At 40.9% G+C, this 24,956-nt stretch overlaps 1 protein-coding gene and 1 long non-coding RNA gene across 2 annotated transcripts in view; one reads left to right on the forward strand and one right to left on the reverse strand.

Moving 5' to 3' along the window:
- LOC306970430 overlaps window positions 1-24,956 on the reverse strand; it is a 441,258-nt gene that overhangs the window by 411,270 nt on the left and 5,032 nt on the right. The gene's annotated exons all lie outside the window — the stretch shown is intronic.
- sar1b (secretion associated, Ras related GTPase 1B) lies at window positions 1,800-15,347 on the forward strand. The gene is made up of 7 exons (XM_079566390.1): window positions 1,800-1,978; window positions 7,266-7,341; window positions 10,183-10,302; window positions 12,174-12,239; window positions 12,409-12,512; window positions 13,498-13,629; window positions 14,268-15,347. The coding sequence occupies exons 2-7, from the start codon at window positions 7,284-7,286 to the stop codon at window positions 14,382-14,384; spliced, it is 597 nt and encodes a 198-aa protein (XP_079422516.1). The 5' UTR covers window positions 1,800-1,978; window positions 7,266-7,283; the 3' UTR covers window positions 14,385-15,347.

Genomic DNA, 24,956 nt, shown 5'->3' on the forward strand with positions numbered 1-24,956 from the left:
TTGTTGAGGGTTCAGAGGAGTGAGAAGATTCGCCTCTTTCACCGGAACTGGCGGCGGAAGTTGGGATCACCCAGAATCAGCGTAAAGCGGCCGGGCATGCGCAGTATGTACACGTGGCATTTCCTCCAGTGCTCCTGATATTGCACTGTACTAGAAACAAGAGGCTTTAAACGTCACGTATCTTTGACTTCAGTTTTTATGGGCTGCATATAGGCTCATAAACAGACTGTCCGTGTTTGCTCATTCAGACAAGATTCTCAGTAAAGATACAGTCAGGTGAGAGGCAGACCCTCTCAGCAGACACATGTTTGTTTGGTCTTTTTTTTTTTAAATACCTGTATTTGATTCAATTTATTGGGAGAAATGTAATGTGTTTCTTTGTATGTTCCTGTCAACGATCCATCGATCCATCTCTTTCCTCATTCCACTATTGATATTTGAGAAGGCTCTCAGTTGTCGAGGGTTTGCTCGTCATCGTTCTGCTTTACATGTTGTCGACTGGACTGAGTGTTCACTAAGACATTCCACAGTTTAATTCTAAAGTCATAAATCAACTAATGGTGCTCAAATCAGCTTTCTTTGGTGGCTTGGTGCTCTTCAATCGCATGGGAATTTTGTTTTGTTAATTCATGTTTATTTGAACATGGATGAAATTCTGTACAATTAATCCCAGAGAGGAGATATGCTTTGTACCAGTTTGTAGCACGACTGTGAGGAGCTCGGTATGAAGCCGCTGCTCCTCCACCCAGAAAAGGCTTTGAGGAAGACCTAAAGACCTGGGAAGACCTCAGGATCCCCTCAGTGAATTTTGTGGAAGTGTGTGTGGAAGTTTGGGCATCTCTGCTTAGACTACTGCCTGTACATCTCAGATACTAAACGACAGTGGTTCTCAAACTGTGGTGGTGCTTTGGCTTTTTTCGGGTGTTACTCAGGGCCAGCTGCAATTTTTAATTTTTAGAGTATTTCCAATTTGAGATAACTTTCATTTATGCTTTAGTAAAGTTGAAGTTAGATGTTTTTTTCTTGTTTAGCCATGCTTTATGTGTAGATGGTAGGCCTATATGATGGGGAAAGTTAAAGAACCAATGCAATATGGCAGATGGATCATATAATTCCTGTGAGACATTAAGTGTAAAGGAAAATAGTGGAGCAACGACCAAAGTCTGTTTGGTTTTTTTTGTCTGTACATTTGCTGTCAATAAAGTATCAGCATTATAAACCAGCTGGAAATCTGGAATTGCAATAGATTATGTACCAGAACATATTCCATCACCAATGCCCTGGCCTGTATCATCCATTTGGAGAAGCATACTCTGTGGTTAATTGGCATGACAACTATAGCCTAATATTAAAGGCACACCGCGTAACATTTTGGATCATAGGCCACTGTTGCCAACAATACGAAACATGCTCATAATGACCAGCTCAACACAGAAAAGTCCAATTCTGCAGTGGGTAATCAAATAATGGATTTGAATGAGGACCAAACCTATTTAAATCTCATATTTGGCTGCGTTTAGTAAAAAAAGAAAAAACGTGGAGACAAGCTGGAGACGTCCCCGTTCTCAGTAAAGATACAGTCAGGTGAGAGGCAGACCCTCTCAGCAGACACATGTTATTTTTTTTATTTTATTTTTTATATATATATATATCTGTAAGAAAATAAATACTTGTATTTTATTCAATGTATTGGGAGTAATGTGTTTCTTTAAAATTGAATTAATAACCTAATAATCAATCACATCGGCGCGTGTCCGCTTTCTCCGGTCGGACTGATCAGTGTGAAACAAACAGGAAGCGGCTGGGCTGGAGTTTTTCTGGGCAGAGTTGTGTGGAATAGACAGCCATTGCAGTCGTGGCTCAGTAACAAAACACGAAAACCCAGGAAAGGAGGACCTGGCATCACACGAGGAGCCTGTACTTACATGAATATACGAGCTATCACACTCACACCACCGATCTACGTCTGAAACAACGGGTAAGTTACTAAATAAACCCTTCCGAGCGGCGGGGGGAAGCAGGCTCGGTTACGGCTTTCGGTTAGCATGTTACCCCGGCTGCTAATGCTAGCGCTAACATACTGGGAAAATGGCATGTATTTGACACCTCTCCGTCCCCTTTTTGAGGCCGGGTCGGAGTGTTTGGCTGAATCTATCAGGCAAATGCACAAACGTGGTCATACGCGTGCGTTTACAGAGCCTTTTCGGTGGATTTCTGATGCTATTATTTGGCTTTTGCTAACGTAGCCTCCAGATGCTACGTCGCCGCTGCTTGAGAATATGACACGTAGCCGAGGCGTCTGCCTAGCGACCTGTTACCCATCTTCACCAGATATTCACTCAAATAAGACAAAAGTCGTGATTTTATTTCACCAAAACTCCACGAAGATCCTTGACCTGGACGTCCACTGCCACCCGTGTCAAATGTGAAAAAAGGAAACACTTGAAAACTGTTGCTTTTGCTTGTCTTTTGACGTAGCTAATGCATAAGAAGTGATACATTATGACACTGTTCCTTCATCTAGTGGATTACATCACGCAGTACTTTATTAAACTATACTTTGAAGCAGACAAATTGTATGTAAAGCATTATGGAAAACGTTTTACGTACCAAGAAATTGAAGAAATGACTCCCTCGGAAAGCCTATATATGTTTATTTGTGGTTGAAACATGCTGTACTTGGTGTAATTTTGTCTGATTATTGACAATTAAAGCATTTATGAACCTTTGGGCCAGTGCATGTAGTGGAAAATAAGAGATTCCCCCAGTGCTTTGGTCAATATAGCTCAACAAGAGGCGATATGTCTTTTCATTTTCAACAACCCAATCCATGTGTGCTTAGTTAAGAAAGCTTTGGCTATGGTTGAGACACTTGCATCTCCCCTGGGAAGTAAATATTAGGGTCAGTCTTCGCTCAGTTCCTGGAAGCATAATGTTGCGATGATACTGATGGAGCTAATCCTTCTACTTGAGTATTGAGTAACTTTTCAGGCATATTGTAATACCTAGGACAGACATAAAACTGCAAAGATTCTTGAATACTTAAAGCGGTGTTTCACAACTGGTGGGTCGGGACACAAAAGGAATGGTATGGGACCTTTTATAGGGTTAGGGTAATAATATATATATTTTGTATATATATATATATATCTATAAAAGTCTAGAAACATCTTAATCTATAAAAATGACAGTTGTTTTGGTCATGATTTTTTTTTTCATCTTTATAGGTTTGTGTAGTGTTTGTTTAATATTCATTTGATATATTCGAAATGTAATTCTTATTTGGGTCGGGGTTTGCCATCCGTGGATTATAGTGGGTCCAATACAAAAATAATCAAAACAAAGCTCAATAGATTTGCACAAGTAAGAGTTTTGATGAATAAAAATGAGTAAAAAGTACTTTGTGTCAAACCACTCCATTGAGTCTTTAAGTTCTTAAAAATATTTCCAAATCCGGTGTCGCTCTGTCAGGAGTTACTAGATGTTCTGAGCTTCTATATACACATCTTGCATAAAAGTCAACCCATTAAATATCAGAAAATGCAAAAGAGCAGCCAAGTTAACGCTCTAAAACCGTGGGCTGTTTGTCTTTCTGCTCATATACTGTACAAAATGTCTTATTTTTCAGGTTCAACCAGCGCTGACATAATCCGACTCTCTCTCTCAGGCAAATGCAGGGTGCGTGCTGTGACTGGTTACATTACAGGCTGGTCTGGTGGCTTTGACAAACTCACGGCGAGGGACCGAAGAGAAGAGCAAGTCATGACACACAATTGAGATTAGAAAATGACAATAAATGGTGGGAGGCCGGAAAACCACGACAGTATGCGCATATTTGTCGAGCTTCCCTTTGAAATATCAGGTTCACAGCAGCAAGTTGTTCTCAAACTGTCATACGTGGTGAATAGTTATGTTGTAATGTAGCAGTGATTCAGAGAAAGGCGGCCGTTTTGAAAGGGAATACTCACAAACGCTTAATCCCTGAGGCAGAGTGTGTTTGTTTGCCCCATTTCGCTCCTAATTTGTTTGTCGCCGCCGTCTAAAGGCCTTGACTGTGTTGTGACCCATCACGGAAAATGCAGCACTGTAATAAAGATGCTCTGGAAAGAAGGTTTATGATTGAATTTCTGTTTTGACATTGTTTAGGTAACCGTAGGGTGCTCCCAGTTTCATGGAACCAAATCTGGCAGGTTTTAAACGCAAATGGGTCAACAGAAGCGTTATATGAACTTTTGTCCCTTCAAGGGCTTTGATTTGGCCCATGAGGGAGTGCTGGCATTTGTGTAAGGCGTGTGCTTTAACTAGATTCGTCCTCGCGGCGAAGCAGGTCCGACTGTGGATACTCGGTGCCTCCACGCTGTGAGGTCAGGGCGCTAACCACTCTGACACAAGTCCACAGCGGCGATGGGAGGCGTGTCCGACATGTGCGCGAGCGGTTCTGATCTTTCGCTCACTGCTCTTTGGCCCACGCTGCTGTTGTTTCACTGTTACATCATGTGGGACAGAGGTTGGTCATGGAGCTTATGTTACCGTCAGAGGGGAATTAAGCTGGGTGAGGAGTGAAGATCTCTTGGATTTTCAAAAACTTGACGTGGTTGGGGACAAGTGCAAAGATTTCAGTGGCGAGCATTTGGATCCGAGCGAGTGCTTGTATCGCGAAGTACGATACCGCCCGATACGATCCAGTGAGCACAGACCCAAGTATCGTATCGAGGCACCTGTATTGTGATGCTTGACCCCAGGGTTTTTCCGATACGATCCTGGAATCAGATTTGATGCCTATGCCACTGATTTTCCTGGTATCAGCGAGTACCTAAACCAGGGGTAGGCAAGTTTTCTTAGCAGAGGCCGATTTTCTGTATTGTAAACAGACCGAGGGACGAAGTCGCTGATTATTAGCCCAAAGTAAAGCACAACACTGGAAAAATGACCATCTTAAATGAAATAAATGACTTAGAATTGCTTGAATTAAAGTTCTTCTATGTTGAATTTGAGTCTGTTTGAACTAATCCAAAGATAGAGGTTTTATCTCATCTAAAACCAGACCAAATCTACTCAAACCTTAGATTTAATCTCTTAATTTTATGTCATTTCTTCCTTAAAAGGATATATTCTTTTTGCACTTTCAAATGTCAGTATTGTACATAATATATGAGCTCATTTGGTGTATTGACAGTATTTCTACCTTGTTTTCTCCCATTTAACTCTAATAATATTAAAAGTACTCTCTGATTCATGTGATAATGTAATAATAATTTCTCAAAATAATCTAGGGGGCCAGAGGAGCAGTGCTGGAGGGCCGGATTTGGCCCACGGGCCTGACGTTGCCTGCCCCTGATCTAAACCCAAACCTATCCGATACTAAATGGAGTTTTTTGGCCTATGCAGACAATAAAACCCCTAATTATGACAATTGCCTACTTAGAGTCAATGCACAGACTTTATTAAAGCCACACCTTGTAGAATTTTACCCAGTAAATAAAATTGAAATAGAAGCATTTATTTTCTGACAGATATTTTTATCATTGAAAAATACGTCATAAACGTCCAAACAAACATGTGCTTTTGCTGTGAGCGGATCAGCTCTCCTAAGTCCTAAGACATGACGGTAGCTTTACCAGGAGTGGGTACGTCTCCAGCTCGTCAGCAGAATTTGATATTTACAGTCAATAGGTTGGGTCCTCATCCAGATCCATTCTTTGATTACCCACTGCAGTAATGGCATATTCTGTGTCTATAGGAGCATGTTTTATTGTACTGATGGCAACAGTATAGGCCAAAAATGTTACACAGTGTGCCTTTAAATATGGCTTTGTTATTGCTTTTATTCACTTGCTGTGGCATCGCACTGGTATCGGCGACATCTCTGAACCACAGATGGGGAAAAACTGGTCTCGGAACAGCACTACTTGACCCCATCTTGGTTCAGAAGGCGTCACGTCAGCAAAATGACAGAATGAATACAGTATTTGAAAGAAACCTCCAAAAACAAAATGACAAATGTTGAAGTGGATCATTATTTGGACGCCTAAAAGCAATTGAACCTGGCGCACCATAGAGCCGCCGGGTCTCTGAAAGTTCCATAACACACCTTTAAACTATAGGCTCTTTAGAATGTTGTCACGAGAACGCAACGCGTGGCAGAAACGGACTCTCGTTTTGGAGTTTGGACGAGACAATGAAAGATTTTTGTTCCTGAACTTCTTAACCCCCACCTGAACCGAGCAAGTTTTCTCCAGTTTGGCTTTACCTAAATCTAAAAGCTTCTTGGAAAAAAACACCAATATAGCAACAAAAACAAGGATGAAAATGCAACAAAAAAGTATTACAAAATGACCATATAAAGCCACAAAAGAAGTGGCACAAATTGGACAAAAAAGCGATTAAAGTGCAGCAAAAAAAGTGACAAAAACTCAGTAAAATAATGGCAAAAATGAGCTAATAAAGAAAGTGAAAAAAGTGACAACATGGCAACAACGCTTGGAAAAAGATCCTTTTAAGATCAGTTTTGTAGGTCTTAGTTTTCAAATGAGCCATTAGACTATTGCTCTCCTGTCGCGAAGCTTTTTGATTTGGGTAATGCCTGGACACCTGGATAATAACTGGAGCAAATTTGCTCACTTAAGGGGTGGTAAGATGTTAAATTATACTGGAGGAAAGTATTTGTTTTTGTTTGAGCCATGGTTTGTGTAAAAGGTCTCAGTCCTTGAATCAGCTACATGTATTCATTTTTAATGAAGGGAAAAAAAATGTGAATGATGAACATTAATTATTAGTAGAACTGGATTATTTTCAATGTATTGTTTTTTAATAACAGTATTGTAACTATTCATCATCTAGACGAGAACCAAAAACAGAACAATAATGTTAATTTATTTCTTTTCCTTCCCTTTTGCATTTGTTTCTTTCTTTTTTTTTTCCCTTTCCCTCCCATTTTTTTCCTCAAGTTTTGACGACCAATAGCATCAAATCATGGCTCTAAAGCTTTTTTCTCGATGCCATTAACGGTACCCAGTTCTATCCATACCACACTAGTTCCATTTCACTCTACCCAACACTGGTAATCATTATATAACTACACCTTGGTTGTAGTGTTTGGCTGACCAGGCCAGTGTAAAGACACATTCTTTAGAGGTCCCTGCACTGCTCTGCTGGTGTTACTGGAGCCCCGCAGGACCCCCGGGAAACTCCCTGAGATCTGCACCACAAAGCTCCCCCTCACTGTTTAACCTGCTCTAACCTCCTGCTGCCTGTTGTCTCCTCAGGACCCACCAGCTCCGGATATGTCCTCCCTCTTCCAGTGGATTTATAGTAGTTTCAATAGTGTACTACAGTTTTTAGGTGAGTAACCGGAACGCACCCGTTTTGTTTGATGTGTGTAATGTGTGAGGCGTGACGCTGCGGGTGAAGGCGGACATTTTTAGCTAGTGATATAGCGCACGACGTCAAAAGTTTGGAAACACTTTTAATGTATCGGCTTATCTCCAACACTATTTCCGTTGTGTGATTCTCAGGCTTTAAACTAGGAATGAACACTTAGGATTATGTAGGAAAAACAGCAAAGGATTAAATGAGTCAAAAAAATGTTTTATATTTTCAATTCTTCCAAATGGTCACATGCTTTTCTTGGCATTTTCTCAATGGGCCTCATAAGGTGGTTTAACAGTCTGAAGGCAAATCATTTCTGGTGACGTGACATCGTGAAGCTCATTGAGAAAATGTCAAAAGTGCAAAGCAAAAGGCGTCTATTTTGAAGAAATTCGTGTTCATTCATAAGTGAACGGCTTCAGTGAGAATCTACATTGTAAATAGTCTTTTGCCAAAACACAAAACTGTGTATCATGACTACTGAAGCGCACTCCCTCGTCTTTCACACATGTATTCATCCACAAATATTGACATTTTTGGTATCCATGTGTCCCCATTCACCTGCAGCGTCTTTAACTGTGGAAATACAAAGGGCTCCACTGAAAACCTGAACTAGCATGATCTGTGTATTCACCTTATTGTTCTGCTCACTTCTCTTTTCAACATGAGGGATAAACTTCACCAAAATGCTACAAAAAGGGGATTTCTGTTGCATGTTGTGGTGACTTATCGGCCACCGTCCAAAGTGTAGCCTCCCCGTAATGCCAATCCACAGCCACTCTTCTGAAAACTCCCAATCCTCCCCTTCCAAACGGGAGAGCGCGTACGTCATCCGCCGCTCGTGCACGTTTGGGCTGCTCCGGTCCGTCCGGTCCGACCGGTGGCGCCGCTCCGAGCTCGAACAAGCCTCAGAGCTGAGTCAGAAATTCACTATCGCCTTCAGATATCAGCGCAGGTGAGCAACGGAGGCCGGGCTTCAAAGAGCTCAGAGAGGGCGAGGAAACCCGACGCCAAAGTTGAACGACGTTGACCCAGAAATGGCCGTAATTCTTCGATCAAAGGTCAAGGGTTCAGCAGGTCAAGTGCACAGGAGGCGATTTACAAAACAAACAGATTGGGGTTTGGTTTGCAATGTTGCTCTGGAATCATGTTGCGGCCACTCTCAAATTGAGTTTTGATTTGATTGCTGTTCATCTTGGTGCATTAGAGTGTGTGGATGTGAAGTCTTACAAAACAAAAAGTCAGTAGCCCCAATGACAGACACATAAAGCAAAGGGGTGTGCTGGAGCCAGAAAATAATCCAGTGGAAATCACTATTAAATGCCTCTTGGTCCCTGTCCTCTGTGTCTCCTCAGTGTCTCCTCAGTGACCACTTTTTTTTAGAGGCCTCCACAATGCTCCAAGATCCATTGTTTTTAGGGTTTCTGGGAGGTTTTTACTCCCGACAAGACCCTCTCACAAGAGGATCTACAAAATAATTGGTCCTGGAGCGTCAGAGGCCACCGTGATCGAGTAAAGTTTACCATGCTCAACCCCCTTAAAGCCATTGGGCCAACAAAAGGCACAAAGATCAAGTTCTCTTTCCTCATAAAAAAGCCCCATAGTGTAACTTCAAAGCAAAGGATGCACTGATACCGGATCTGGCCCTGGCAAAAACATCGGATCAGGCATCGATTCCAAATACTGAACCAATACTTGTTGTTTCGACCCGCACCATTTTGTAAGCACAAGGTTCACCAGCTTCAGTTAAGAGGATATGGATGCACTACTGCTAATGCTATTTTAATGGCATGTGTCATTTAGCTGAGGATATTTTACATAGAAATGTCCAGTAATCCTTGTTTAATATTTGTCCATTTTTTTAAAGTTGCAAAAATCATAAGTTTGACTGATGACACCTTTAAATGAAAATCGTTTTCCCTTTTGAGTCATGAAAACAAGGGACCTGTACTTCTGTTTCACTGACTACAGCAAAGCTTTTGACTGTGGAAATGATGTGAAGTTGTGGAAATGCATGAGATGCTTGGTTGAACCAGAACATCAAGAATCTTTCACTGGACAGGAGGCCACGGTCAGAACAGATTTTGGAAACAGAGTGGTTTGGTATAGAGGCGAAGGGTGACACAAGGTTGTATCCTTTCCCCCCATTTATTTAACATATAAAGTGAAACTATAATGAGAAATGCTAGTCTGGAAAGTCTAAATTTAATAAGAATTTGAGGTAGGAATATGAATGATTTAAGATATGCAGTTGACGCAACACTAGTGACGAACAGTAAAGATGATCTACTGCAAGTGAAGCAGCAGGCTTAGTGTAAAGAAAACAAACCGCTCACATCGGGGACTTAAGATTGGGAGTTGAGAGTCTTGAAATTGTTGAGAGCTTTAATTTCCTGATGATTCCTGTGATCCATCACGATGCAAACTGTGATGGAGAAATGCTAAGGAGAATCGGAACAACTTTCAGCAAACTTGCCGACATATTTAAAGGTAAAAATGTATCGAAATCAGTCAAGATCAGGTTAGTCCAAGCAATGGTCTTTCCAGTGGTGACCGACGGAAGTGAGAGTTATTAAAAAGGCAGACAGAAAGAGAATAAAGGCTTTTGAATTGAGGCCTCTACGTGTTCCATGGACAGCAAAGAAAACAAACCAATGGGTCCTGAAAGAAATGCAAGAAGGAGTGATCGCGGAAAGGCCTTGGTAGCCTCGCTTCGGTCACAGATTACGGAGCGAATGAATAATGACTACAGTGTATATTAGCAGACTGTTGTGTTTTCTAAAGTCCATCTTCTTCTCTCTTCTTGTTTTCCAGGACTGTACAAGAAGACGGGGAAGTTAGTATTTCTGGGCTTGGACAATGCCGGCAAAACGACGCTACTGCACATGCTCAAAGACGACAGACTGGGCCAGCATGTGCCCACTCTCCATCCCAGTGAGTCAACAACCGCGACAACACTCCTGACAACTGGACTCTCCCCTTTTCACTGTCACGCACTGCCACATTTACTGTCCCCGACATCCGCCCACAACACACACGGCTCACCAGGCGTCGGCACATGGCGGCCCTGTTCCGCTGGAGCCCTCAAATCTCCACTCGCCGCTACTAGTGACGATGCAGCTCCAGGGTCCTTATGTGTTAACCCGTTAACTCCCACCTGAACCGAGCACATTTTCTCCAGTTTGGCTTTACCCCAGTCCAAAAGCTTCTGGGAAAAAGGTGTGAAAAAGCAACAAAACTGATGAAAAAAAGTATGGAAATGTGACAAAAAAGTGAGAGAACATTGATAAAAAAGTGACTAAAAATGGATGAAAAAGTGGCAAAAATGTCACAAGAAATTGACAAAAAAAATTACGAAAAAATTACAAAAATGTGACAATTTTTTTTTTTAAATGTGACAAAAAAAAATTAAAATGTGACAAAAATGTGATAAGAATTTGACAAAAAATGACAAAAAATTGACAAAAAAAAGACAAAAATTTGACAAAAAATGACAACAAAAAAAGACAAAAATGTGATAAAAATTGACGAAAAAATTAAAAAAAAATGTGACAAAAAATTACCAAAAAAGTTACAAAAATGAGTTGACCCAACAAAAAAATGATGGAAAAAAAAAAATCTGCTGACGTGAGGAAAAAGATCCTCTCGGTTCAGGCGGGAGTTAAGAGGTTAAAGGAAAAGAGAGACAGGTGAGTGCAGATTTGTGGCTGAAAATAACATGTTTCCAAACAGAGTGAACTGATCAGAGTTTCGGTAGTGAGCAAAAGTACAATCCCCGTTAACATCTTAGTTTCAATGTCTGAAGAATAAAAAAGCCTTTGCCTTTACTATGCTTGTTCTGTGGACTTCCCAGGACATTGCGGCGCACTGGCACACGTATTTATTCTCAAATATTGACATATTTTCTAGCCAAGTCTAATGTGAAAGGCGACCGAGATAGCGCTGTCATCCAAATATGGTAATTTCCTTTCTGGGAGACAGCAGAGATATACAGACGGATGCATAGACGTTGCAAAACTTTAGAGCCTGTTTTCTCAAAATGAAACGACATCTCCTCTCCTACAGACTCCAAACTGTACGGTCTTGGACTTTTCATATTTTTATATTTGACCTTTATTTAGCCAGGAAAGTCCCGATGAGATCAAGAATCTCTTTTCAGGCCTGATTTACTGCGTTTTGAACCCAAAGACGAGGCGAAGTTTGAATTTATACAGATGATCTTTATTTATATACACAGTACCCGTCAAAATTTGGAGGTGGTTGTTTTTTTCGGTTATTTCAAGTTATTTACATTGTCGATTCTCACTGAAGGCGAAATGGTCTTCAAAATGGCCTCCTTTTGCTCGGATTACTGCTGTGCACTTTTGACATTTTCTCATTGCGCTTCACAATGTCGTCTCCAGAAATGGTTTTGACTTCACAGACTGTTAAGCCATTTCAGGGATGACCTTATAAAGCTCATTGAGAAAATGCCAAGAATAAAGGGTGTCCTTGTTTTGAGTTATTTCACCCTTCTTTTCTCCCTACATAATTCCGGCATGTGTTCATTCATAGTTTAATGTGTTCGATGAGAATCACACAATGTAAGTAGTGTTGACAATAAAGAAAAGCCTATTCACCTGCAGCATCTTGTCTGAGCTTGTAAACTAAATAGAATCGTTCATTTAGCAGGTTATCCCACCCCTACACACTATCACCCCAATGAAGAGACACATTATTATGACTTAACCATCATATCTCAGAACGTTTGATTCTGAATGTTTGGTTCCATCTTGTAACACACTCTGGTTTGTGTTTGTTCGCAGCCTCTGAAGAGCTGACGATCGCCGGGATGACCTTCACCACATTCGACCTCGGAGGACACGCACAAGGTCACTACACGCACCGTGATTTGTAGATGTGCCTTGTCGACCCTCGTAATGATGGTTCCTTGGTTTTAACAAGTGACTGAGGACAGAGGCAGTGATTATCCAAAGATGCAGCAGTGTATGGACCGACTGTTTGAGGCTGATAATGCTTTTGTTTTGCCCTTGTGCTCAGCCCGCAGAGTGTGGAAAAACTACCTCCCTGCCATCAATGGCATCGTCTTCCTCGTGGACTGTGCAGACCTCACCCGACTGGCTGAATCCAAGGCGGAACTTGATGTAAGTTATTAGGGCATGACGCCTTTAGGGACAAAATATGTATTTACACTTTGATTAGTAAGTGAGTAAGAGATGATGCTGTAATCCAAATATGGTCATGGCCTTTCTGGCAGACAGTGGGTAACATACACACACGTGTGTTACAAAGAACTTTGTCTGTATTGGATTAAAGGGGCTAGATGCAAGTTGGCCATTTTATACTCACTACTGCCACCTCAGGTCATACGCATAACTGCACCTTCTATATTAAGCTCATGCACGACAGCACTTCGGACCGAATTAACACATATTTGAGTGACAGTGCAGGATGGGGGAGGAGGATGTAGGGGGAGGAAAATACATAATTTTTTTTAACTCCTTATAGTCCCTTTAAACAAAAGCTTGGAGTTTTTTTTTTTTAAAGAGATTTTTTAATATCTAATTCCTGTCATTGATTCATTGAACCTTGAACCCAAAAAGCAAGGCAAAATGATAAGCTTAATCAAAAACTAAAAAAGATATCCAAAATCCCCTTTTCAAAAATCTTTTAGTAACTAATGTTTCAACTAAATAACTAGGAATATAAATATAATAAATATACTGGGAATATAAACCCCAGAACAGCTAGAGGAGTGTGCGTGGATCAGGAAGTCTGGGCACCTCTGCGCCCCGGATTAAGCAGAAGAAAATAAATGGATGGACATAAACCTGGATTGATCCATTGTTTAGATTTTTTCGCCATATTTTTTAGTCATATATGACTGTCTTTTTTTATGTTTTCATATAAAAAGAAGGCAAAGTTTGCAATACCTTTTTTTGCTCATATTTATGTCAGTAATCGAGTCCTTCTGGGGGTAATGCAAGTGTTAAAGGGATGCTTGAAATGGGATACAGCATGTCCATATTGAGCGAAAATGAGATTAAAATTTCTGAAGTCAAGGTTTTTAATCCCAATATGACTTGAATAACAACAATGGATGTTGAATGTGTGTGTGTTCTGCTCCAGGCGTTAATGACAGACGAGACGATCGGAAACGTGCCTATTCTGATTCTGGGGAACAAGATCGACAGGCCAGAAGCCATCAGTGAAGAGCGGTTGAGGGAGTGCTTCGGCCTCTACGGGCAGACCACAGGAAAGGTACACAGTCCATGCATAAAACTCATGACTATCTGAAATTCTTTTTTCATTATAACCATAATGGCCTTGCCTCACTGTTGGTGTTCTCTTCCCTTGTTTGGTGACGTTTCAACTTGTTGCTAGCGTGCCAGAGCAGGGGCCCATTTTTGACCGTCTTTAGTATAAATACTTTATTTGTTATTGTTAAAGGCCCTATACATGAGGGACGAGTCTTATCGGCACATTTCACCACTTGTAGAGTCACTTTAAAGGGTCACTGTCACAGAAATACAAGAAAACTCGAATGAGAGTTCGAAATTGATAGAAATGTTTCATAATTGGATACAGTTGACAGTGTGCTAGACTAAACTAAATGTGTTCCACTGCTAGAAAAAATTCAGGTTATTGCGCCATTCATGTTTTTTGATCCTAGCCATTAGCTTTGAGATAAAAAGTCCTTCGATTTTGCCAATCAATAGCATTTGCCGCTCTTAGCATAACATTAGCCACGTTCACTCATTTGTCTTTATCCGATCTTCCCTCTCGGTTTTTTCTTGCTACTTCCTGGATTCATCTCTGCAAGACTCTTATCCATTGTAAAACCCAACAGAGATGTAAGCTTCTCTCTTCTCTCCTGACCCGTGTTCCCCTCTCCCCAGGGCACCATCCCCCTGAAGGACCTGAACACGCGGCCGCTCGAGGTCTTCATGTGCAGCGTGTTGAAGCGACAGGGCTACGGAGAGGGTTTCCGCTGGCTCTCCCAATACATCGACTAAAACCCCCCCCCCAACAACCCCCAAATCCACATCTACCAATCAACCAACACTTAATAATAATGATCACCATGACGACGACGACGACATCGATCCACCAAGACATCCCAATAGACTTAACAATGGTTGGACATTTTGCACTTAACAGATACAGGAATTCACTCGTTCATTCCCGCGCATCTTCTTCTCACGTGCGTTTTTTTCCAAGACGGCAACAACGCCACTCGGGCAGAAATGGCGTCGGATTTCCAATTTTTTTCTTTTTCAACCTCTTTAGTGTCCGTCTTACCGCCTCGGCTCTTTTGTCCAGTGTAGATTGCATTATATAACTGTAAATTTGTACATGAAGTTCATGAACTATGGTATGATTCTCAACATCCCTCTTTCCCCCGATATATATAGTTGTATACATTACAGTCATCTTTTTAACAGTGAACGACGTACATGGCTCATTGTAATTTAATCATTTCTTTTCATGATTTTTTTACAATATTTCAATAAAACTCAACGCTTAGCAGCATTCGCACATCAAAGTGTCGGAAACCGTGATGTTTTTTTTCTCTACGTTGTAGCGTCACAGATCAGTGGGAGTGGCGTTGTTGGTAAAAGGCGGAGCTTCGCATCTTGTGGCCGTGTAGACATTTCCGATATTTTGCCGTGGAGGCTGCAAGATTCCTCCGAACACACAAGCCCGTGAGGAAACCACATTGTTGCTTAAAAATAGTCAGATTACGCCTTTAAAAAACAGTTTAGTGGGTGGATGGCAAATCATTGTATTTTTTAAAAAGTAAATTAAAAGTAGTCTAAGCAATGAGAGGTGGATATTCAACTCCTTAAACAGCCTGACGCAGCGCGAAGGAGGAGGAAAGCGGTCGTCGATGTTTAACAGGGCGGCTTCAGTGACCAAGCAGAAGTGATGTGCGAAAAATGTGTTCCACAAGTGGCGATGGCGATGATTATTGAAAAGTTGGGGGAAAAAAGAAAGAAAAAAAAAAGCAAATGTGCGAAGAACGCGTTAGCTACTTTCAGTTTCCATATATTTTTCTACATATTAACTGAAGGTGAAGCTCGCTTTCCAGCTTCTCCTGACTGCCAATCCCAAGGCCCCCCCTTTACTGAAACATCGGAGTTCACTTGTGCGATCGAGCTCCGATAATCGACACAACCGATAACTGAAGGAATTTGAAGTTTTGGAAAAAAGGACGTCGCATTATATAACGGGAATAAATTGTCGCCAAAAAAAAAGAAAAATGATGCGCACACGCGAGGTCACATTTTCAATCAAGTCATTTCTCAATCGTAAATATCATTCCCTTTGCTTTCTGGACACGCTCTGTTTTTGGCCTTTTTGAAATAAAACCGGGCCAAAAAAAAGGAAATAAAAACAAAAAAAAGAGATGGTACAATTATGAAATGTACCCAACACCGTACATGGATTTTTGTATTTCCAAACCTTTTTTTAACGCGATTACGTGCATTACCACACAAACTATATGCATGCCTTGTTATATTTTTTTTATTATAACGGAGAGAAGAACATGCCAAAACTAACCTAGAAGGTTGTACGGTGGTTGTTGTTTTTTTTTTTTATAAACTAAGAGTTTAGATAATCCATTCCCAACGATGTTCTATCAGACCAACAGAAATGGACGGGACTACGCTTGTTTTTTTTTGTTTTTTTTCTACATCGTAAACGAGTGTAAGAGATGTTTGCAATGAATAACAGGCTTTGAGAGTGGTCCCGATTTTGGAATTAGCATCAAATAAATACAATGATTTTATGATTATTAGCAAGCCTATACAAGTTAATGTTGCCCAGTTTGAAATGCGACGGAAAGCCTTTATTCAGACGCCACGGTCCGTCGTCCACGCAGTGTAAACCAGATGTATTTTGACACGCACATAATGTTCAAACATGAAGCATCCATTCGATTTGAATAAAGGCTTTTTAAACATTTGCAGAAAACTTGTATTTGATTTTTGTTTTTGTTTTTGTTTGTTTACGAGGGTTAAATCGATGTGATGGTAACGTTAACGTCACAGACATGAAACCAAGAACAACAAAAACATTTATTAAAGTATTACAAGGCACATTTAGGCCACTTCAGTGTGAAATACAACACGAGAGTCTGTACATGTAGTTTTGAGCAGTGTTAAATAGAAATCAAAGCATGCGTCACCCTGAATAGTGTGTATGTTACAATATATTCTCATAGTAGTTACACGGTACCACCACCAGAGGGCACACATTCATTGTTGAAAGCACTCACACCAGCAGAAAGTACAAAGATTTTATTTGAAAAAAAATAAAAAATTATGTTGAAAACCAAAACTGAATCATGAATTGAATAGTGTAACATGTTTAGGGGATTTTTAAAATTTTATTTTATGATTAACTGGTCACACCGAAACAACTTGATACCCTTGAAGTAGCTCTCGGCTCTAATAAAAGTCGGTGACCCCTGCTCTAGACAGAATGTGCTGCTGAGGTCCGTTCCCAGATGCAAAACACAATAAATAAGCCACACACCAAAAAATAAACAAAAAAGTGGCAATAATTAGATGAATATGAACGTGGAAAAAGCAATAACATGGCTACAAAGGAAAAAGATCAGTTTCTAGATTTGGGTAAAGCCGAACTGGGATAAAATGCACACGGTTAAGATGGGAGTGAAAGGCAATGTCAACCAAATACCAAATTCCCAAAGTCATAATCTCCCACAAAGCATCACCTTTATTCTTTCTTGGAATCTCAAGATGAAGCATCTCATTATTCTGGGGTTCAAACTCATTGATAAGGAGTTTGTATAAGTGGACTATTTTCTGTCCAGATCATTTTATTTCATAATTTATTAGTTTATTTGACAGGGACAGTACATATTAATGAACATTTCTGTAAATGTGTCAGCATTTGCTTCAAAGCTAGTTTTTTACTGTTGTCCCTGTGGCAAGGCGTACCATGCCAACAACAATTATAAAGTGGGGCGACGGGCGCAGATGGTAGAGCAGGTCGTCTCATGATCGGAAGGTCAGGGGTTCGATTCCCACCTCCTGAAAGTGTACACTGTCGTTGTGTCCTTGGGCAAGACACTTCACCCACATTGCCCCCAGTGTCTGCGTACATTGGTGTATGAATGAGAGTATGAATGGGTGAGTGGATCCTTGCTGTAAAGCGCTTTGAGTGCCTAATGTAGGGGGAAAAGCGCTATATAAGTTGAGACCATTTACCATTTACCATAAAACATAGACATAAGATGGCATTTGTTCATTCAATTCATGCATTGAAAACATCTGAATGTACGTTCTGTGACTTGCACAACAGAATAGAGAATTTGTGCGAGGGCTGGTCACACAGTTCAAACAGAGGACATAAATACGTACAGTTATTATTTACAAAGCAACACCTGTTTAGAGGATCTTTACACTTGGCTCAGTCCTGCACCAGGAGATCTGTGGGCTCTAATGAGCACATTGTTGATTAAAAAAAATAAATAATAATGGTTAAAATCAAATCGAGTCCTGAATGTGTTAAGCGTGGGGCATCTCATCGTGAGAGGGATGCTGCTCCAGATGTTACAGCCCCTGACTGAAAGAAGAATCTGGCCAAAGGTGTTCCGTCTGAAGGGCACTTGCCTTAATGGCCGTGGTGCAAGTTCAGAAGATCGCACGTCTCAAGAATACGGTGGTACGAAACAGGCAAAACATTTTAAAGCTTTTTTATGTAGTGATTCTATTCGTCTAAAAGTGGTTTCGTTTGTAGTTTGCAGAAACATCCTAGCTGCCTGAAAATGTCACTGATGAACGAACATATCTGAAGCTGTGAAGACCGAATTTAATTGTTGTGAGGATTCTTGATGTGATTTTTTTGAACATGAGAGTTGATACAAGAACTTCGAGGTAGGTATTTGAACTCTTGAACCAGAATGACGGATATAGCAATGGTTGCGAGGACAGTGACCGTTTTGGGGCAGGTTTTGCGAAAGGTCAGTTGGAGAATCGCTATTTCGATACTGGCTCCAAATGGCGATATTTTGGTATTGATCCGCCCATCATTAATACTATTATGATGAAAACCTTTTTTTGTTTTTATTCAGGCCTCGGCATGTGATGATATGTTAAAGACGGGTCTCTATGCTACACTTGTTCAGAACCACTGTATAGAAAACAGCATAAGTTCTTCACAAAAAATTGTCCTCTTCATGTGACCCTGGCTTTAACACAAATGGTACAATCTGTCAGGAGCAGGAGGCGATCCCACTGCAGCACCTGATCACCAGATCTTGGTCGCGAGCATTCGTCTTCTGTCCATGTTTTATTAGGCTGACGAGAACACGGAAAGAAACGCAGACACTCTCCACAGTCCGGGTGTTCAAACCCAAAACGGCCTCTTTATTCAGAGTGCCATGATCAAAAAACCTAGTCCTCTCCTTTCGAGTCCTCTTCGGAGTCGTCGACTTTGCAGCACTCCCCAGTCACGATGTCAGCCGCGCACACCCCAAACGCAATGAGGGGGGAAAACACCACCAAAACGAAGGCCAAAGCCAAGTGTCTGCAGACCCCGCATCGACTCTCCTCTGCCCCACACAAGAGCTTCAGCGCCTGGGACTGCCCACTGCTCTTCTCCCCTGGTCCTTCTGAAGGCGGACTTGGCTCGGGTTGGGCTCGAATGGGTTCAGGAGGGTCTGGTTGGGAGCGGGATTCGAGCGGTGTCCCGGTTGGAGAGAGAGCGGTGGTGGGTGTTGTGTTGGGACAGGAGTCTTTGGAGACGAGTTCAGGAGCGCACGGACCAGTCATGGTCCAGGATGTCACTAGGTAAAAGCAAACAAAACATGTTATTATTTTGGCAGATTATTTGGAGAATTGTCCTTTTTTTGGTCCACTCTTTCAACTAAATCGGCAATTTGGGTTTGGATGATGTTCTTTAGGTGTTCCAAGGTCTGTGGACGATCGTTATGAACCAGGGATTTGAGATAGCCCACAGGAAACAGTCATAGGGGGCTTAATCAGGCAAGTACGCAGGCCAGTTTACGTCCCCTCTCAGAGAGATCAGTCGCATGGAGAAAGGCTTCTCTCAAAAAAAAACAACTGTTGAAATCTTGGCGTGGCCCCATCTTGCTGAAGCCACACATTGTCCAGTTCCATTTCTTCAAGAGCAGCAAAAGAAAAAAAAACTTGCGGATGAAACAGCTGTTGACACAAACTTCCCATCCAGCCCCTTTCCATTTGGCTCTTTCCCACCTCACTCAACATCACCCCTCTCCCTTTTCACAAGAACATTTGTCTGGGTTTTGTTCATTTTAAAAGCACAGTAATGTACACTCCAGAACAGTCGGTGGCGCTGTGCAGATGTGCTGCCAATGCCAATGACTCACAACAAGGAAGAAGGTTTGTCCCCATCGTGTTGCCGTATTTATTTCAATTGATTTCGGCTGTGTCTGAAGTCCTTAACCTTTCATAGGGTCAACTGCTAGATCTCTATGCAGTTAGTGATCTAGCGCTTCAGCTGGGGAACCACCAGACTTCCCTATGCTAAAGGAGGTATTATAGTTAGCATTGAGGCCCTATACCTCCTTCCTACCTGACAGCATTACTCGTATGCTTCTTATCATGGTGGACGCGGACACACATCGGTTTGGCGTTTAGACCTCTTACAAATTTACTGGTTTTGGCTCCAGCCCTCCTGTATTTACTTTCTACTTTGAATCTGTACTTTCACTCAATATAGAAATCAAGTACTAGGCCCAGCAACTGAACCATAACTATCTCTTAAAAGTCACATGGTCTCTTTTTGTAACACCTGTAACTCTTACTGTTTCCAGATATCTGATGACAAAACATGACTATTCCCAAATTCCCCAAAGCCCTTTTGAGACACATGGTCAGGGAGCAACTTTCATGCACTGATTTCACCACACGAGGAGGTGGGAAAGTGAGCACTTTCCGGATATCGCCATATATTGTGTTACTTTACTGCGGGAACCACAGTCACCATGAATAAAGGCCAGTGGTTCCTAAACTGGGGCACAAAAGTAGAAAGATATGGACACTATCTTTGATAACATTCTTAATTCAAAACAGCATATGTGAACTATAACCTTATATTTTAATCAGATCTGTTAAGTTTTGCAGCTACAACATTATTACATAAGCACCAAAAAAAACCTTAAACAAAAGGTCCAGAATTGCTTGCATGATAATTTTAAAACGTTTTTTATTACATTACTCTATACAGCAGGAACCAGATGTGTTACATTGTTTACATACACTATAAAAAGATTCATTTGCATTTTTTTCTAACTGTCAGACATGAAACCAGATTTTTTTTTTAGGTCAGTTAGAATTATAACAAATAATTCTAACTGAAAATGCCAGAAGAATTACAGATAGAATTTTCCACACAATTTTTTTAATTACTTTTTACAAAACCAAAAGTTTACATGCATTTCACTAATATTTGGTTGCATTGCCTGTAAACTGTATATTTTGGGTCAAACGTTTTGGATTTCCTTCCACAAGCTTCTCACAATAGTTGGCAGGAGTTTTGGTCCATTCCTCCAAACAGAACTGGTGTAACTGAGACACATTTGTACATCCATTTTCAACTGGATTGAGATCAGGACTTTGTGATGACCACTTCACGAAGTCAAACCAGTATGGGCAGTTTGCTTTGTCTTGAGATGTTGCTCCAATATTTCCACATATTGTTCTTTCTTAATGATGTCATCTATTTTGTGAAGTGCACCAGTCCCTCCAGTAGCAAAACAGCCCCACAGCATGATGCTGCCCCCCGTATTTCACAGTTGGGATGCTGTTCTCAGGCTTTTTCCTCCAAACATGATGATGGTCATTTCGGCCAAATTTTTCTTCTTTTTTTTCCGTCAGACCACAGGATATGTCAATGTGTGCAAATGTGTCTTTTTATGACGTGTATGTAAACATATGGTTTTTGTTTTTCGTATTTAAATTTTAGCCCATGTACGTATGTCTTTTCTTCTGTGCCTTTACTTCTTTGTTGAACTTCCTGATTCCTGACAATCCTCACCAAATGTGACATCACACATGACAACCAAGCTACTTCCGGGTCCAAATTGCACTAAGTTCCATAAACAAACACAACAAAAACTGCGACTTTATCTTAATATCTTTGTGAAATAGTAACAAATAAAAGGCAAAAAAACTGTTTTGCACTTGATTGTATTTCTCCAGTCAAAATGAATATAGTGTCTAATATATTTAACCTGTTACCCCCACTTGAACCGAGCGCATTTTCTCCAGTTTGGCTTTACCCAAATCTAAAAGTTTCTTGACTGGGGAGCAATGGTGTACTGTCTTATTTGTCGCCAGGTTTTTGAAGTGTTTTTTTGTTGTCATGTTTTCATCACGTTTTTGTTGCTCTTTTGTGGCTTTGTCATCACTTTTGCCACTGCTTGTCTGTGGTGTTTTTGTCACTTTTTGCTGTGTTATTGCTGCTTTTCTGGCACGTTTTTGTCGCTCTTTCATCGCTTTTTGTTACGTTTTCATCACATTGCATTTTCATCCTTGCTTTTTTTTGACACTCTTACATTTGCATAATGCCAAACTGGAGAAAAAGTCCTCGGTTCAGGTATGGGTTAAAAGGTTAAAATATGTCTTCATTGTGTACGGAAAAAAGAATTGGATCGTTTCTACCAGGAAAGCATTGCTAAAGTGAGTAATGAGTTCAGATGTTTAAAAATAGCCTTGTACAAAGCATTAAAACACAAAGGACTCGTTTGGACTACAGGAATAGTTGCTTGTTGAAGTAATTGTGTTATGTCAATAGAGGATTAAGATAAGGTTTTTGCTGTGTTTGTCTATGGAGCGTTCAACAGTTCGAGCCACACTTAACAGAAAACAGAATTTCAGACCGGATGATCGAAAGAGAAGCCATGAGGATGTCTACAGTTGCAGATTTTGGAGCGTTTTGCCTCTGGATTTGGATTTCGTGTTGGAAACTGGACTGGAGTTTAAATAAAGAGAACACTGCAGGTATCGGTGATGTGGCTGTGTATGAGCTGTGTCTGACGGCTTGTGGTCACAGATGTCATGTGCGTGTTGGTGGTGGCAACAATCAGAGAAACTTTGCCTTGATCTCTGTTTTGACTTCTTCCCCCATGGAGACCATCAGATTAAAACACCTCAAAATCTGCTTTCCTATGGGGCCGGCAAAACCCGCAAACTCGCTTTCAAACTGACCTTATTACTAGATTCCCATGACAGGCATTTTATCTGTTCAGTTTCGATGCCGAGGCAATTTTTGAGTCTAGATTTCCTGGAATGGCTTGGGGCAAACGCACAAACCGTAACTGGAGCTGGATGCATAAACAGAAGCTAACGGCGCGCAGTGAAAGGCGATGAGAGCGATGTGAGCTTGTGTTTCTAAAATGAAACCACGGAAAACTAGTTTGACCTCACCAACTTTTTATTTTTATATTCTATTCAGTCGTGAAGCAGCCGGTGACTTCTTTTTTTTTTCTTCCTTTGCTTTGCTTTACAGACCGTGAAGTGAAATGAACCGAAAATGTGAACTCGTGAACTTGTTGAGACTTGACTTGATCAAATGGAATAAGATTTCGAGAATTGACTTGGACTTTAGCACCGAGGACTTGATGCAACTCCTTAGAAAAGTGTCTTTCTTTGCTGCAGGGGCTCTATCCATTCACACTGTAGCATTATAACGAGAGGAAACACTCCATTGACTTTGAAGGACTTGGCTTGGACCGGAGATGACCGCAGTGTTTACAACTGTAGCTGTTTAAGCCTTGAAGCTAAAGGCTAAGCTACAATAACTCCACTATCTGAAATGATTTTTATGAAACACACTCAGCTTGACCTTTAGTTAAGTTTTCTTTATTTTTTTTTAAACAGACCCCTTTATTTATGTTTATAATTTACATTGAAATGTTGACAGGAAGTAGTCATTACCCTATTCTGCCCAATAGGAAGTTAGCCAAAAACATTCTGTGCACAGAAACTAGCTGCATTAAAGTTGTTCTAATCTAAGTCTAATTCTAAAGTAATTTCTATGATAAAAAATCCCTCTTATATTGAAGTTCTAAAAATGACAAATAGATGATCACATGCTATAGTGTTGTTTATTTTCCCATTGAAATGAGTGGGTTTTGTGTCTTACCTGTCTGTAGAGCAGCAGTCTCAGCTGATGTTGTTTCCTCTCTGTGATTCAGGACACTGAGGGGGCGGGACTTCCCCATCTCCTTCCTCCTAAACCCTCCCCTCTTTACTGCTGCGCCTGCCCTCCGATTCACTCTCCTCTATGTAAATGTCGGGACTCTCATTGGTTCTGCTCACATTTTTCCTGCCCAGAAGGATGTCTTTTTCTCTTCTCCTGTTTGATAAGAGTGCAGACAAATACTTCATGTCCGCGCTCTTGTCTTGCCTCAGATAAAAGGTTCGATGTGACCTTTCTGTCTGAGGTTTGTAGGAACTGATGACGTAATAAGTTTGTTGAGCCAATAATGTAATAACCATTTACTGGCCGATAATGTCATCATTATTTCGTTATTGGCTGGTTACTACATTATTGACAAGATGAAAAAAGTTCACAAATGTATAGGCGGCTGCATATATGGAAAAAAAAACCTAACCCCCCAAAAATTGCTACAAAAGGTTTTTCAATGGTTTTCTGTAGTATCAGGTGTGCTTATTAACACACTAAAAGTCTACCAAAATCTGACCACTGGAAGGTCTAATTTTCAAGATGGCGTCCAGGGTGGCGAGATCCTTAAAATGCCCATTACTCCGTTATTACTCATCCTAGACAAGTCATTCTGGTGTCTAACCCCATGTGTTGGGTGTCTAGGAATCCAATGGGCTTGTTCAAATTGTAGTCACATGATCACATAATTATGTTATAAAATCGTGGACAAATACTCTATATATTAACATAAGCGAGTTTGTCACGGCAACGGCACACATTTTCAACGCAACCTTACATCGCTTCCCAGAGGCTTAGAGGGGCAGGGATGGGCTCGTTTTAAAGCCCCGACCCTCTTCTTCCCAACGCAATAAAAGGCAAGTCTCTACGACATTTACTCGCGGAGATATTCACTAAAGTCTGCGAGGTGAGCGACCATGTCGGCCCTGACATGGTAGATCTGGAAGGGTTTTAGCCTCTCTGTTATCTTAGCATTTTATCAATTAGCATTTAATATATTAATATATTATGTTAATGTATAGAGTATTTGTCCACGATTTCTATTATACAATTATGCGATCATGTGACTACAATTTGAACAAGCCCATTGGATTCCTAGACACCCAACACATGGGGTTAGACACCAAAAGGATGAATAATAAAGGAGGATCTCGCCACCCTCTTGGACGCCATCTTGAAAATGAGACCTTTCCAGTGGTCAGATTTTGGTAGACATTTAGTATGTTAATAAGCACACCTGATACTACAGAAAACCATTGAAAAACCTTTTGTAGGTTTTGGGGGTCAAGCCATATTTTCAGCCGGCTAGTAATAAATTCAGCCAATGTGTGAAGCCCAGAGTGTAAAGCGAGTTCTTGTGACGGAAATCCTCACACAAGTAC

Source organism: Gobius niger (assembly GCF_951799975.1).
Source record: "Gobius niger genome assembly, chromosome: 11".
NCBI lineage: Eukaryota > Metazoa > Chordata > Actinopteri > Gobiiformes > Gobiidae > Gobius > Gobius niger.